The sequence below is a fragment of the Solanum tuberosum genome, unplaced genomic scaffold, assembly GCF_000226075.1.
Source record: "Solanum tuberosum cultivar DM 1-3 516 R44 unplaced genomic scaffold, SolTub_3.0 scf00173, whole genome shotgun sequence".
NCBI lineage: Eukaryota > Viridiplantae > Streptophyta > Magnoliopsida > Solanales > Solanaceae > Solanum > Solanum tuberosum.
The window spans coordinates 1,075,016-1,092,524 of record NW_006239104.1 but is presented as its reverse complement, the minus strand read 5'-3'; the positions used below and the strand labels follow the sequence as shown (position 1 = coordinate 1,092,524).

Sequence of the window (17,509 nt, the reverse complement as noted above, 5' to 3'; positions counted from 1 at the left end):
CGCCCCACCCCGCTAGACAGAAAAGGAAGAGGGAAGGGAGGGAAAAAAAGAAAAGAGAACTTGAGTCAACGTCAACAAAGATTATACTACTATTTATTTAACCATGTCTTGTGGTATATTGTCGAATATAGTTTCAATAAACCAAATATAGATCTACCAACTATACACGCTGTGTTGACTGCTTACAGAAATCAATGCATTGAACTTATTGAAGCAAGTGATTTTCTCTTTTTTATTGTTTGTGATAGGAGCTGTAAGCTTATAACATTTACACTACAAATAAAAAGAAAAAAGGCAAGGAAGAAGATTATGAAAAGAGGATGTATTAAAAACTAACTTCGTCATACAAATAAGCAAAGGACTGAGGCGTAACTGTGTTGATCAATTACGCGACTTTTTATTTTAATACATAAGGGGGGGCGGGGAAGGGCAAAGGAGTAGTGGGGATCGAAACCACACCTATTGTGTGGAGACTCACTGATACTACTCGGGCTATAAACTTTCCAGCTTCCCCCAAAGTCCAGAACAGGTCCTATTTTTGGCAGAACCATGATACTGTATATGGCACGAGAACCTTGTGCAGCCATTGAAACAGTCTCCAGATCAAAGGACCATAATGGCACCGATCACCAGTAGTTTGGACAAAGCCCTCTGCACATCCTACAATGTGAAAAATCGATTGCAGAATTCATCAAGATAGAGCAACAATAAGGGGAAAAGAGAAGAGGAGAGGGGGTTGGGGGTACCCGGGAGATTCATCATGAAGGGACAGTCATGCCAAGCTACAAGGATTACATTAAAAGGGCTCACAAAGGTACATATATCAATGCATAAAAAATGCTAGTTTCAATAAGGTGTATCTGTCACTGGTTAAGTAGCAGTTCTCTTCTGAAGATGGAAGTTCATAAAACTGCGGATTGATAAATCCATCAAATAGACTGCGAGCTGCAAGTCCTGAGGGCACACTCTATTAGCAGCAGCTGACGAGTAGGAGTCTTGGAAGCATCAATTTTGACCAGTGGTTTAATCATGTTATCCATAGTGCAAATAGCAATATCAAACAGGACTTGTTCGCATTTTAATGTCACTCTATTCCATATGCATGCTGTTTAATGTTTTGCATGCATGTGTTGCTAGACTACCCCTGGATGTCGTTGTTAACAAATACCTACTACTTTCTAATAAAAGCTTCAAGCTTTCTAGTCATGCATCCACCTTTAAGGGAGAAACAATATTAAGATGAAACTTCTTCAGCCATTAATGTAACTAGGACATATCGTAAATCGTGATTGAAGAGACATGGATAAAGACAACACCTAAACCAATTTTTTCAAAAAGCTGAAAAGTGAGAAGGGTTGGGAGCATAGTGCAAGGATGACATTAAACTTCCTGCCAGTAAATCCTTGAAATAACATTGTTCAAAGAAGGAAACACAATGTTTGACCTGAACTCATTTGCAGAGACATAGACCTTTATATGGAAGTTGCATGCACAGTTATACTAGATGAAGATATGTTTAAAAAATAAACTTACCAGCTCTATCATTGTTGGGAGGTTTACAAACATCATCAACAACAAATCCCAGGCTAGTTGGGTGTGCATATGAATCCTAATCATCCATTTTGCGCTGTTTGGACCAGGTCCGCAAAATTTCAAACGGTAGCAACTACAGAAGCTGGCACAACCTTTTTTGATTGACAGCAGCTAGCAAACCCTTTTTTGATCGATAAAAGTTGGTAAAACCTTACAATAACAAATTCACGATCCTCGAGAATTTACTGCTGTCGCTGCGTTTCCCATAACGCAGCTCTTGATATTTTATCATTCATCATAATAGTTCCTTTTCGGGATCACATCTTTAGGCACATCCAGAACAAGCAATTCGTTACTTTCCATAACCTTCATTATCAACTTAAGAAAACATCAGGGAAATTCCGTACATAGAGCAGCATCTAAGTCTCTTCTCCCGCAGGTGCACAGAGGAGTGATAGAGGAGTCATCACAGAATCTTTTTCATGCAGTCCTCTGGGCATAATTTGGATCTCCAAACTGAAAGAAAATCAAGCAAATCAGGTTCAACATCTTGTTTTAGGATAAATAGTCAATCAGATTTGACACAACCAAGTGGATAAATTATAAGCAAGAATCCACATCACTTCAGTCTTTCCATTTCCTCATTATTCACATGAGCAAAACTGAGAGTGAACAAATTTAAAAATGTTGATCTGTGATAAACAAACCTAAAATAGCTTCAGAATCATCATTGAGCCAATAATGTAAATAATGCAGTGAAAAGCAGTCTGGAAACCAATCATGTTTGTCAATTGAAAATTGGGTGATAGACATGCCAGAATACTATCACTGGCTACTTGGGATTTTTGGTGAGAGTGGAAAGTTTATAACAAAAAGCAGGGCTTTAGGAAGTGAAGAAAGGAAAGTAGACTTCAGGAGAAGCACAGTATTATGGGATTATCGCAGTTCAGAAGACAATACTAGCAAAAAGTAGGCGGCAGAAATCATGGAAGTCAGAGTGCCAGATGTTGATTCCTGAAAGAATGTTTTCTAGATTAACGATTAAGCACAAAATCAAACTAGCGGATTCTAACCACTCTAACAAAACTCATCTCATAAATCTAAAACTTTTAACAGTAAACAAAGATCTTGGCCAAACAAGCAATGACCAATGCAAATCTTACCTATAAAGTACCGAGATTATCAAAATTCTATATAAATATATGGTACATAACAAATGCTTGGTTGAGCAGAGATAAGGCAGTACAACTCAAGTTTTCCGTCAGCCAGAAAGATGCAACAATACTGCTTGGTGGAAGGGAGGCAAGGCAGTATGACTCAACTTTCTGTCAGCCAGAAAAATAGGTGCTTCAAAAAGTTGTAAGACCATGTATGGTTAGTCCATATCCACTGCTATTACCTACCCATTTTTAGAAGACCCCATAAGTCATCGCACAAAACTTATCCAGATTCGAGCATCAATTTTTTCATGAGTTTATCTAGTTCAAAACAATTTCATGAGTTCAACAGGAGAAAGCATCTTCTCCAACAACTAAGAAGCTCGAATTCAAGAAAAGATCTCTAAGGTAAATCAAACTGAAAACAGAAGAACAAATCTGTAGGAAGTGCACATGAAAATCATATAAAAGGGGAAGTATACTATACAAAGTATAAGGTGTGTACCAGCATTCATAAATTTTGCAACTTGCCATAGAAACTGCAGCTTCATGACGCAATTACCAACTTCAGTGTCGGGAAGCATCATCGGTTATAAGAAATTCAAGCTTCTTCAGCAGTTGAAAATTTTACTGAAGCATTGGTTCTTTCAGTAGGTTTTTCTGTTTTCATTTCCACAAGAATTTCCGGGCTGGTAGTCATTCAGTTTCTTGCTCTTTCATCAGATTGCTAAACAGTAGCCTTGTTGACTAACTTGAAGGACCCACAAGGTCCATCCTCAACTAGTTCGAATGAGCTATCATTATTATCACTATAAGCCCTACTTCTACGTATGTAGTCGTAGGTAATGTACATGAGGAAGTCTAGAAAAAGACTCTTTTCTGTTGTTTCTGTACAATAATCTGTGTTTTCTTGTACACAATGAGAAGATTTGTCCAATATTTTATGTGTTATTTCGTCAAACTCAAATCCAATTTCGCTCAACTTCTGCCCCCAAACCAACGCACGCTGAGGTAGTCCCTGCTTCCATAGATGAGAAAGTAGTAAATTAGCTGTAACAGTGTTAGGGATGAATGCCATCTTAAGCAACTTTGCAGCCAAAATCATTGCACGGTCCAATATGTCATTGCAAGCACTATTCATCATAATGTTGTATGTAACAGTATTTGGCACCACACCAGCAGATACAAGTTCATCCAGAATCATAACAGCTCGATTTATCCTCCTAGTACTACAGAAACTATGAATCCTTATATTGTAGGTTGTGATGTCAGGCTCCCATCCACTGGCATACATTTTTGTCATAAAGTTATCTGCATTAACCACATCGAATGCCTTACAGAATCCATTGATCAAGGTGTTATATGTAGCAATATCAGGCTGTAAACCACTTCGATGCATTTCCACGAAACAGTCAATAGCAAATTTCATCCTTCCCTGTTTGCAGAAACCATTAATGATGGTATTAATTGTAAAGACATCTGGGAGAAGACCCCTTTCCCTCATGTCCCTTTCTAATTTCTGAGCCTCATTCATATTTCCGCTATAACAAAAACCAGTAATTAGCGAATTATAAACAAAATTATTTGGTACAAGCCCTCTCCTAATCATCAGAAGAAAGGCATCATAAGCGTCTCCAACAGAGCCAGCTTTGACAAGCCCATCTATCAATGCAGAAAAAGCAACAGCATCAGGAACGATTCCCATCTTTTCCATCTCTTCCCACAATGTTCTAGCTCCCATTACATCCCCTTTCTTAAAATAACCATCCAGAAGCACAGTGCAAGCAGTTATGTTGATAGGGAAGGACATTGTAATCATTTTAGCCATTAAATCTCTTGCTTCTTGCAGCCTCCCTGTCATTGACAAGCCGAGGAGCAGAGAAGCACATGTCGAAGCTGAAGGAGACTGACCAAATTGAACCATAATATTATAGACTTCAAATGCCTTTTCTTCTAACCCTTGTTTGCTGTATGCAGCAATAATGGAATTAAAAGCTATTACACTAACAGGTATCCCCTTTTCAAGCAGATTATCCAACAATGCCACAGCCTCATTCAACCTTCCTACCCAACACAATCCTGCAATAGATACATCAGAGAATAAACAATCTGGAGAAAGTCCTGCCACTGTTAGATCCCATAATAACCGGTCACCGTCCTCTTCCCTACCATACTTATAGTGACCTGCCACCAAAATGTTAAAAGTTATAGCATCTGGAGCTACACCCTTCCTTTTCATTTCTTCATATAGCATACTTGCTTGAAAAATTTCCCGTGCTTTGACATAGCCATTCATCAGAACATTATATGTGACAGTGCTAGGAAAGACACCCACCTCTTGCATTCCATCAAACAATTTTCTGGCTTCCACCACATTCCCTTCCTTGCATAGAGCATTGATAACCGTACTAAAGGTAGAGATAGTAGGACGACATCCATGTTCGACCATCATATGCACCCATTTCAATGCATCTGAAGTCCATCCCCCAATACAGTATGCATTAATCAAAATATTATATGTAAAAACATCTGGCTCACATCCAAACTTCCGCATCAGATGAAACAAACTTTCTCCTGTCTGAAGCCTACCTTTTCTACAATATCCAAGAATCATTGCATTAAAGAGAGTGTCAGTAGGACGAGGCCCTTTTTGCAACATGTCCCGTAATAGCTTCCAGACACTACCATAATCACCAATCCTAAGCAACAACTTAAATAGGATGCAGACAGCAGATGAACTCGGCCTCAATCCATTGTCTCTCATCTTACTCCAAATTTCTAATGCACCCGAAACCATTTCTGCGGTTAAAAAAGCCCGCATTAATGAATCAAGAACAGAAAAGTCACTCTCATACTTATAATGCTCCCTCCACATGAACTCCACCACCTCATCACTCCTACATTTTCCAACCTTCCTAATGATCCAAGAAAGCATATCCTGTGCCAATAGCCTCAACTCCCCAGCAGCCAAAAAATGCGCACTAATACAACATGACTTCAGAGTATTCTCAGAATAATCTTGAAGAACATACTTAAAAAATGCAAATGCAACTTCTCTATCATCAAACAACTTCATAATTTTTACCAAATATGATGGGCAAAAATCTCTTGAAAATGCTTCCAACAGCCAAACTTTTTCATCTTTTATCATTCTTGACAACCCCACAATAATTTTACGCCTCTCATTTGAGGTAATGACAGTGTAAGTACAAGAATTTGCAAAATTTTTAAAAGGGGTAAACTGCTCAAGAAAATCAAACCCTTTTACAGACACTAATGATTTTGAACTGCAATATGAGCTATCAGTAGAAAAGCTGGAAACTTTAGGGTTTATGGTTTTGTGGGGTGGAGTGAGGGAGTGTAAAACTAACAATTGTGAAGTGTACAATGATGTCGGAAACAGGGGGGAATGACCTACCTTGAAATTGATGCGCATAAGGCGCAAAGTAGCACACATCCGGGAATTCGCCGGAGAAGTCGTCGGCGAAGATTTTTCCGGCGAGCCGAACAAAGTTCTTGAAGGTTTTTCTGTGCACAGGCCAGCAAAATCTTGAGTGACTTATGTCCATGACTAAAAATGTCAACATTGGACTTGTTCAATTTTCAGATGGCCCAACCCAACAAAAAGTTGGGCTTGCCTGTCAACATAAAAAAAGTTCAAACCCCAACCTTACCTCCCCCCCCCCCCCGCCCCTCCCTCCCTCTCGCGCGCCCTCTCCTCTCTACGTTTTTCTCTCCTGCTAATAATAACCAGAAATACATTCAAATTTATTATATATCAATTGTATTGAATTAATTATAGGTGGGAGTTTTATATTTTATTTCAATTGTATACGAAAAACTGTATTTTGTATTTTTGTATCAATTGTATATGTATTCATACGAATATAACATGTATTCATCCTCTTTGTCAAATGTATTTGTATCCAATCAAAGAGATGATGAATACAATTGTATTTGTTGTATTTCGAATACAAATTATACAAAATAAAAAAAGAATACAATGCAAAATAAATACAAAACACAATTTTGTTGTATTTCGAATACAATTGATACAAAATAAATACATGATACAATGCAAAATAAATACAAAATACAATCCGCTCTCCTCCCTCTCTTGATTTATGTGTGTAATAAGTCGTCACTTGAGAATTTAATCGACTTTCAAGACAAGTTTAGGATACATCTGACATATATTATAATATGATATGCATGAAATATATACTGTTGATACAAAATAATATGTATTATTTATATATTTAACTAGCGAATGTAATTTTTTTAACCAATTAATCAAATATGCAAACTTGTATTGTGCAAATATAATTTTTGGGACTGACTATATAAAAAATTACAGAGCATGGTTTAATATTATTTTTATAAAATTTTCACTTTGATCAAAAGAGATAATTAGATCAATATCTAAAAGGTCTATAAATGGCAAGAAAAACAATAAAACGGGATCATTTACTAAGCAATTGTCTCAAAGGGAGGATAACGTGCCAAAAAAATTGCCCACTTTTTACAGGTATATAAGTGGCTACTATACTTTTCTATTATTCTTTTAATATTTCCTTTTGTCTCTAATTATTTGTCTATTTTTTTTTAGTTATCCCTAACTATTTGTCCATTTTGACGAATCAAGAAAAGACAAATTTTTTTGACATATTATACGCTCAATTAATTATTTTGAAAAAGATAAGACTTTTTGAAAATCTTAAGTTTTTAATTTCTCCACTTCATAATTAATAAAGATAAACTCATAAACTCACTATATTAATAATTATTTTATTAATAAATGTAACAATTTAATAGAGAACAAATAATTAGGGACAGAGAGAGTAGTTTATATGAAATTTTATTTGAAACTGAAATAGTGGCAGTGGCCAGTGCTACTAGCAATTGGGCTGGTCTAGATCTGGGACAGGCTCATTCATGGTGAAGATAATAGTGGTTGTGTAGTGAAAGTTGATATTCTATCCGTTTTAATTTGTTTGTTTAGTTTTAATTTGGCGTAATATTTAAAAATATAAAGAAGATTTTTGAGTCTTATGGTCATATACTAAAAATATATTGAATGTACTAAAATGTCTTTTAATCTCGTAGACTTAAATATGAATGTAGAAAGTTAGAAGTAAAGAGTTACTCCCTCCGTTCAATAATAGTTGTCCACTATATTAAAAATAATTGTCCAATTTAGACAATCAAGACATAATTTACCTTTTGTATTTTTTTTTATCTTTGCTATTAAATATTATTTATCATCTAACACATTTTTCAAATCATTAATTTAATAAAATCAAAGGATAATATAGTAATATTACCCTTATTATATTTATTGTTTCTTAAGGTGTGCGTCAAATCAATAGAAGACAACTATTGTTGGACAGAGGGAGTATAAAAAGGGACAAAAACATTTTAAAAAGAAATAGATTAAAAAGAAAAATAAGATAAATAAATTGAAACAAAAAAAAGTAATAGAAATGGTGATAGGTTATAGGTTGGTGGTTGGTTACTTAGGGCGGTGATAGGCAATGTCGCAGTGGCGGAGCCAAAAGTTTTAATAAGGGGTTCAAAATCTAAGAAGTAAACACAAGAACTAGTGGGAGGGGGTTCAACATCTATTATACATATCTAAAAATAATTTTAACACTGTATAAATAGTAATATTTTTCACCGAGGGGGTTCGGATGAACTCCCTCATTATATGCTGCCTCCTCCCCTGGGCAATGGTAATGTCTTTAAGAGAGCGTTTCAATAATTTTAAAAAATTTGTACGAAATCTAATTAATTCAGATCTATTTAGAAATAATAATTGGTCCTTTTTTTTACAAATATACTCAGTAGGTTGACATCTAATAATTCAAATTCCGACCTTTTATAAATGCAAACAATTAATTGAGGCTTATTATGTCAACATGATGTGGTTGTTGTATTTATAGTTTATACATTTTGTCAACTATCTTCTGGTGTTTGCTTGACTTTACTTTTCTTCACTTTGAAAATTTGAATATTTGTCATTCAAGAAGATTATTTTTATTAATATCTTATGAACAAGAACCGGTGAAATACTCTACCTAATTAATAATACGACACATTACACATGTCAATATTAATTAGGTATTAGACATAGCACTTATTGGGTACAACAATATAATTGAGTACTTATATACAGATTTCCATATTGGTCGACAATTATTTCCTTATTATATTTATCAAAACTGCATCAATGGCGGAACTCAAACTGAATTGAATGCAGAGAAAAAAATGAAAACTGTATTTCTATTGAAATGAGAAAAGTAAAGTGCTTTCATTTACAGTTAGGGTATATATACACGAGCATAACATTTGCATTGGAATCTTCTAGAAAGAATGTAAGTGTAACTAACTAATCTAACTAATTAACAGCTTCTAACTAATTAATGGATGAGTTGACTAACTAAATCTAAAACATGATTAATGCATTAATTACAATCTTCAATACCCCTCCTCAAGTTGGTGGTGATAATCTCATAGACAACTCGTCTAGGATAGCTGAGTGCTTAACTCCAGTAAGAGCCTTGGTAAGGATGTCTACAAGTTGATCATTAGTAGGAACATGTTGTAAGCGTATGAGCCCCTCCTGAAGTTTATCTCGTACAAAATGGCAATCAATTTCTATGTGTTTGGTCCTCTCATAAAAAATAGGGTTATGAGCTATGTGTATGGCAGATTGGCTATCATAGTAAACAACAATGGGAGAAGGATCATGTATAATTAATTCAGTGAGCAATCTTTGTAACCAAGTAAGTTCTCCTACCAATTTTCTGAGTGACCTATATTCTGCTTCAACTGATGACAAGGAAATGGTCTCTTGCTTTTTGGATTTCCAACTGATAGGACTATTCCCGAGTAAAACTAAATATCCACTCACTGATCTCCTGGAGTCTGTACAAGAGGCCCAATCAGAGTCACAGAAGGCTTGTATTGTACAGTCAGGATCATTTGATAAATGTACTCCTAATGTGGGATATTGTTTCAAGTATCTGAGCAGATGAAATGCAGCTTGTAAATGGGAAATCATGGGATCTTGCATGAATTGACTTAATTGTTGGACACTGAATGCTATGTCCAATCTAGTGTTTGTGAGAAAATTCAGTTTTCCTATTAATTTTCTGTAGTATGTAGGATCATAGACATATGTTTCTTCTTTAGCTCTCATCTTAACATTTGGATCTAATGGAGAGGATAATGGAACATAGTTGAAACAATCATATTCTCTTAACAGGTCCAACACAAACTTTCTCTGGGAAATGAGCACACCTCCGGCTGTATCAAGAATTTCTAGTCCTAGAAAATAGTGAAGTTTACCAAGGTCCTTTATCTTGAAAGTGTTGTCCAGATACTGCTTTAGTTGTGTGATTTTAGTGGTGTTTGTGCCTGTGAAAAGAACATCATCTACATATACTGCCAAAAATGCTACCAGAGATCCTGACTTCTTGTAGAATAATGAGTAATCATGATATGAGTGTGAATATCCTCTGAGAGACAAAGCTTCAGTCAACTTGGCATACCATTGCCTGCTTAAGTCCACAAAGTGATTTGTTAAACTTGCACACTAGTCTATTATCATGACCCTCAAGACCTTGTGGTACTTGCATAAACACTTCTTCATGTAGATCACTATAAAGAAATGCATTGTTGACATCAAGTTGAGACATACTCCATCCCTTCTTTACAGCACATGCCACCAAGGTCATGACAATTGTCATTTCTACTATTGGTGAGTATGTTTCTGTATAATCCACTCCAGCCTGTTGTGTGTAGCCTTTCACTACTGATCTTGCCTTGAATCTTTCAATGCTTTCATCTGCTTTATGCTTAACTTTGTACACCCATTTGCATCCAATTGCTTGTTTCTCTATTGGTAATTCAACAAGACTCCATGTGTTATTGGCATAAAGGGATTTAAATTCCTGAGTCATGGCTTTCTGCCAAGAAGGACCAATAGATGTTTCTTCATATGATAATGGCTCTCTGTCATGACAAACATTCTTAACCAATGCTTGACTATTAGATACAAGGACATCAGGGGAGATGTGATGGTGTATGGTGAACAATGCTTTGAGTGAAAGGTGATTGTTGGGATAAATAGATGTAGTAGGTGTAGCGTTGATGAGAGGTCTGGTGGTGGGAATAGTAATAATATAGTCCTTTACGTGCAATGGAAGTTTATGTTCTCTATGTGATTTCCTTTGTAAAGGTTGATATGGTTGTATGGATTGGTGTTCTCCAGCATGTGGTAAAGAGTGGTCAATCGATTGTGAGGGTGGTAATTGTTCATTAATAGGTAAGAGATCAGAGTTAGGAAATGAATTACTGTCTATATCAATTTCAATTCTTTGATCATTTACATAATTGTTATAACACCTGGAATCAGTACAATAAAAAAAATCAACAGAATTAGGAAAAGTGTTCTGGACAACTTTAAGAGCAGAAGGAAAAGTACATTTTTCTCAGGACAAAGAGAAAGAAAAAATGTGTTCATAGAATAGTACATCTCTAGACACAGGTATCCTTATTGTGGCAAGACTCATTACTTTGTAGCCTTTAGTTCCAAAAAGATATCCCATAAAAACATGAGGTGTGGTTCTTGGTTCAAACTTATTTCTGAGAACCTTATTGTGGGGTAACAAAGACATCCAAATGATCTGAGTTGGTTGTAGCTTGGTTTTCTATTGTATAATAATTCATATGGGCATTTATTGTGGAGATGGGCTGAAGGAAGTCTGTTTATTAGGTTGGTAGCTGTTAGAATACACTCTCCCCAGTATTTTAGGGGCAGTTTAGCTTGAAACAAAAGTGCCTTGGCTGTTTCTAGTAAGTATTTTTGTTTTCTTTCTACCACACTATTTTGTTGTGGTGTATATGGACAACTTTTCTGATGGACAATGCCTTTATTTAGGAAGAACTGGACTACCTCATTGTTAGTAAACTCTAAGCCATTATCAGACCTGATACATTTGATTGTGGTTTTGAATTGATTTTCCACCATACTTGTAAAGGTTTTTAATACATGCAGGGCATTACTTTTAGTACTTAGGAGATGGGTACAAGTAGACCTACTGTAATCACCCACAAGAGTGATGAAGTACTTATAGTTATCATAAGTAGGTTCATGGTATGGTCCCCATAGGTCACCATGAAGCAACTCAAATTTGGAATTGGTTTGGCTACTGCTTTGTTTGAAGGACAATCTTTCTTGTCTTGTCATTAGGCAAATGGTGCATAAGAAAGGTTGTTTTGGAGAAAAATTAACTGGAAGTGTGGAGATAGTCCTCATCTTAACAAAAGGTACATTGCCAAGCCTGTTATGCCACAATAAGTTTACACTGTCTTTTGCAGTCACATATGATTTATTATCAAACAACAAATTTTCATTACTTGCAGTAGAAGTACAAATGAGGGAACTAGGAAAAACTTGAGAAGATATGTCATCTGTGGGTATCTTACAAGTGGTTTCATGAAATGGCTTAATAGCAACAAAATTATCACTTCTAACAGTGACAGGAAAATGAATATGACCATTATTAGAAAAACAACAACATATAGGTCCAGCAGTGACACTATCAGGAGCCTTCAAACATTTTGCACAAAGGAAGTAGAGTCCATCTTTGCAATTACCAATCAACAGAAGCCTCTTCACTAAAGGGGTTTGTAAAAGACATAATGCACTAGTGAACAAAACTATGCATTTCATGGAAGTGACCAAAGAATGGATTGAAATAAGATTGTACTTGAATGAAAGAACATATAACACTTTATGTAAAGTAATTTGAAAATTGATTAACACATCACCAAATTCAATTACTTTAACTCTATGTCCATTAGGCAGTGAAACTAATAAAGGGTATAGTAAGGTTTTAATATTGGTTAAGGAGTTTATGTTAAAGGTTACATGATTGAATGCCCCTGAGTCTATGATCCACATATCAAGATTTGATTCAAAACATTTGTATACAGGTTTGTCAATATTAACAGAAGAAGAACAAACAATAATACTTGCAAAGTTCATAGAGTTGGCATTAGCATTCGAAGTGTTGGTATTGGAGTTCTACCCTATATTCTCATTCTGAAAATGTTAGATCAAATCCATATTGGTCATTTGTGATATTAGCATTAGAACAACCATTGCTTTGTGAAAATTCTTCCCCATTAGCAGAATTAATAGACATTGCATCAGCAGGACTTCCATGCACATTAACTATCACCCTCTTTCCTTTGAAGCTCTAATTGCTCTGTATATAAGGCTGATTACTGTAATTATGTGCTTTGTTGTTACTCGAGGGATAACCATGTATCTTGTAGCATCTATCTCTAGTATGACCTGGTCTCTTGCAGAAGTCACAAATCAAGGCATTTCTTCCACTACTGCTACCTTGATAGAAATTGTTACCTGAAAAGTTATTTCTCCTCCAGAGTTGTTGTTACCTCCAGCATAATTAGTTCTAAAACTCCTTGATAGGTTGCCTTTGTTAGGGACAACACTTGCATTCAAGGAAGTTCCATCCATGGACATTCGACCAGCAAATCGAAATTCTCTTTACTTTTCCTTTTGAATTAACAATGAAAAGGCATGTGCCATTGAGGGGAGTGGGTTCATCATAAGATTATTACCCCTCACCACTGTATATATCTTATCTAGTCCTATAAGAAACTGAATTAATCGACGATCCTATTCTGCTTTATGCATATTATCCTTGGCACCACACACACAGATATAACTGCACCGATTTTTCACGTTCAATGTGCTTAGTTCTTCCCATAATTTTGTCATCCTTGTGTAGTAACAGTGATGTCGAAAACCCCCTATGTGAGATCATTGATTTCATTCTGAATTTGATACAATTTAGCTCCGTTTGTCTGATCATAGCGATCTTCTAGTTCCTTCCACAATTTCACAGAATCGTTGACATATTCTACACTATCTGAAATCTCTTTGGTCAGAGAATGCAAAATCCAGGATGTTACCATGTCGCCGCACCTCTGCCATTAGCGTGACATGGATGAATTCGCGGCTGACTTCAGACAACTTCCATCGATGAATTCGAGTTTGTTTTCCACTGACAAATCTCGCATCACTTCTCTTCTCCATGATCGATAACCTGCTCCATCGAATTGAACAGGAACAAGCATCATCCCTGGGCTATCTGAGGGATGCACATACAGAGCACTTGTTGAATCATTGTTAGTAATGGTTACACTTTTAGAAGCAGACAGACTTTCACCAACAACCATGATTTCGATTCCGGAAAGAAAGAAGAAGAAACAAAAGTTGAAATACTGCATAAATCGAGATAACTCGATGAGCTGGATTAGATCAAGATAGCTCGATCGAAATTAGCGAACCTTCGCTCTGATACCATATCAAAACTGCATCAATGGCTGAACTCAAACTGAATTGAATGTAGAGAAAAAAAAGAAAACTGTATTTCTATTGAAATGAGAAAAGTAAAGTGTTTTCATTTACAGTTGGGTATATATACACGAGCATAACATTTGCATTGGAATCTTCTAGAAAGAATGTAACTAACTAATCTAACTAATTAACAACTTCTAACTAATTAATGGATTAGTTGACTAACTAAATTTAAAACATGATTAATACATTATTTACAATCTTCAATAATATTCAATAGCCAACAGTTATGTTTACATTGGTATAATATTGTGACAGGTGATGCCCATAGATTCAGATTGAGACCGAGTCAAAATTTAAAATTTATTAGTAGTAGAATAGCGATATAAACAAAAGTTATTGAGTTAGATCGAATTTATTTGTTAAGTTTTAGCTCGATCCCGATATTTAAATGTGAATTTTCCTCTAGAATTGATCAATTAACTCAATACTTCCCTCATACTTATTGAGAAACAACTTGATTCACACAAATATTGAAGTTTTTTCTGGTGTCTTTATCTGCCACTTGAATTGTGATATCTGGTATTAATAATTGTGTTTTGATTTATTTGTTTTATATATATAATGAGTTTTTGCAAATACTGAATATGAACAAAAATTATTAAGTTGGATCAAATTTGTTTGTTAACTTTTACCTCAATCCTGATATTTCTATATGAATTTTCCTCTTGAATTGGTCAATAGCGCAATACTTCTCTTGATACTTGTTGAGAAAACATCTTGATTCACACACAAATTGAAGTTTTTCCTGTTGTTTCTATTTGCCACTTGAATAGTGATATGTGGTATTAATAATTATGTTATGATTTATTTGTTTTATATATATCATGAGTTTCTAACAATACTAAATATGAACAAAAATTATTAAGCTAGATTGAATTAGTTTATTAACTTTCAGCTCGATCTCGATATTTAAATAAAAATTTTCATCTAAAATTGGTCAATTTACTCAATACTTCTCTTTATTCTTGTCGAGAAAACAACTCGATTCACACATGTATTGAAGCTTTTCCTGTTGTCTCTATCTACCACTCGAATAGTGATATGTGGTATTAATAATAGTGTTTTGATTTATTTGTTTTATATATCTGTGAGTTTTTACATATACTGAATATAAACAAAAGTTATTAAATTAGATTGTATTTATTTGTTAACTTTTAGCTCGGTCCCAATATTTAAATATGAATTTTCCTGTAGAACTAGTCAATTAACTCAATATTTCTCTTTATACTTGTCGAGAAAACAACTCAATTCACACATATATAGTGATTCAAATTTTTTCTATTGTCTCTATTTGCTACTTGTAATTTTGCTACTATTGTTCTTCAAGTTGTAGGACAAAATACACATTTAAAACACTATATTATAGCTACCTACTACTCTTGTAATATTGATATGTTTGGCGGTGCTCCTAATGAGAAACTAATTACATATTTGATCAAATTTTCAAATATAGCTTATTTCAAAAGTGTCTTTTGTTTGATTTTCAAATAAATAAATTAATGTGTTTGAATAGTACTAACAATTGTCAGGCAAACCAATTTGGAAAATGTTTATCAATACTAAACAATATAATATTCTGAGTCAAGGTATAAAAAATATTTGTGAGAAAATTATTTTTGCCATTATTTTTTCAAACTTCTAAAACTCTAATTAAAACTCTTAAAAAATATATCACGTCAACATTAGTTAGACTAATATGAAACGAATGGAGTATGTATATATGACTGTTTTCTTTGGGGTGTCACCTAAACCACATTATTAATATTAGTAATACAGTTATCGCAATTTAATTATATAGTTGATTTGTTTTATATAGCAATTAGGTAGCGTCACTTTGAAGTTTATTCCCTCACTAAAAAAATTACTCCATAAATACTAATGGAAGCAACATTTTTCAGAAGAAAATATTTTGGAGGACGGAATAATTGACTGACAATTTGGTCCAGATTTTTATTTTATTTTTTTAAAAAGGAAAGTTGTGGTTCAGTGAACCTGGACAATATGTGATAAGGAGCTATACAGTGGTAATGTGACAAGCAAGTTAGGAATGTGAAAATAAAATTTAACAGCTCATCTGGTTGATTTATCCAAAGTCTGAACCTTTATGAGAGTTCGATTTTCACCTAATATTTCCTCCTTCCTTTTGCTTCCAATACCCCAAATTAAGAAAATAGGTTAGGAAGGGCAAATATTGAGATAAGCAAGTTAGGATTAATGGCAAATATTTTACCCATAATAATATTATACTTTAGATCTACATTTTTTTAAAACTTAATAATGCAATTCAATACTTTAATTAGGTGGCTCTCCATTAATTCCTATCCTTCATTTTCACATAGGACAGAGGACAATTATTATTGGATAGAAGGAGTAGTTACAAATTAATGTGATGATTCAAGATAGTCAAGTGATAAAATTAGGATAAGCAAGTAATCAGTTTTGACTTGACACACCTATTAAGAAAATAATGACGAGTGTAATAAATTTACCATTTTAATCCTATTAGTTGATGGAGTTCCAAATATATTTACTCCCTACATTTTTCAAAGATATTAACACAGTATTAATAAATTAAGGCTATAATCGGGAAAAAATGTCTTTCTTGATTTGTTAAAAATAACAAGTAAAATGGAAAATCAAATAAAAAAAATACTCCATCCGTTCACTTTTACTTGTCAAAAAAAGCAAGTAATCTCTTTTTCCTTTTTCTAGTGATAATTTGTTTTATTTTTACTTTTTCCACTAATAATTCTGCTTTATGTTTTGGTGGGTCAACCTAACCCATTACGCTAGCATTGTGAAAGTACTTAGATAGTACGCATTCACATACTGAGTTGGTAAACAATGAAATCTAATTTTATTACAACACATTGTATAAAAAGAACTTTTTATGTGCATACCTATTAAAATCTAAAGTAATAAATGTTTGGGTCAAGAGCTTTAGTAGTTTATACCAATTAAAATTTATTCTATATTTGATGGGATGCTTTGGCTAAAATCGATAGTAATAGTAAGATTATAATCTAGATAACTTATTCCATATAAAAGATGAAACAAAATATTCAAGCTATGATTTTAATTTTAATAATATAAACATGAATCCTAGTTTCAAATTAAACAATCCTTTAAAATTTGTTATAGATCGGCCTCTAAAATATGGGATCCCCTAAAATACCTCCATCAAATTGTATGTGTGGCTAGAGTAACCATATCAATATCAATAGTTATGACATAAATTAAAATATATAAGAACTTCAAAGTGGATATCTAACATCTAGTAATAATAATAATAATAATATAATTAAAAGTTACATCATCTCTACAGAAATTAGAGTTAGAAGTTTAGAAGGTTACTTTC

At 34.1% G+C, this 17,509-nt stretch overlaps 1 protein-coding gene across 1 annotated transcript; it reads right to left on the bottom strand.

Moving 5' to 3' along the window:
* Window positions 1–307: 307 nt before the first annotated feature.
* Window positions 308–6,252, bottom strand: LOC102589246 (pentatricopeptide repeat-containing protein At1g12620-like). The gene is made up of 3 exons (XM_006354586.2): window positions 3,196–6,252; window positions 1,534–2,049; window positions 308–660 (listed from the first exon to the last, which is right to left on the bottom strand). The coding sequence occupies exon 1, from the start codon at window positions 6,145–6,147 to the stop codon at window positions 3,418–3,420; it is 2,730 nt and encodes a 909-aa protein (XP_006354648.1). The 5' UTR covers window positions 6,148–6,252; the 3' UTR covers window positions 308–660; window positions 1,534–2,049; window positions 3,196–3,417.
* Window positions 6,253–17,509: the final 11,257 nt, after the last annotated feature.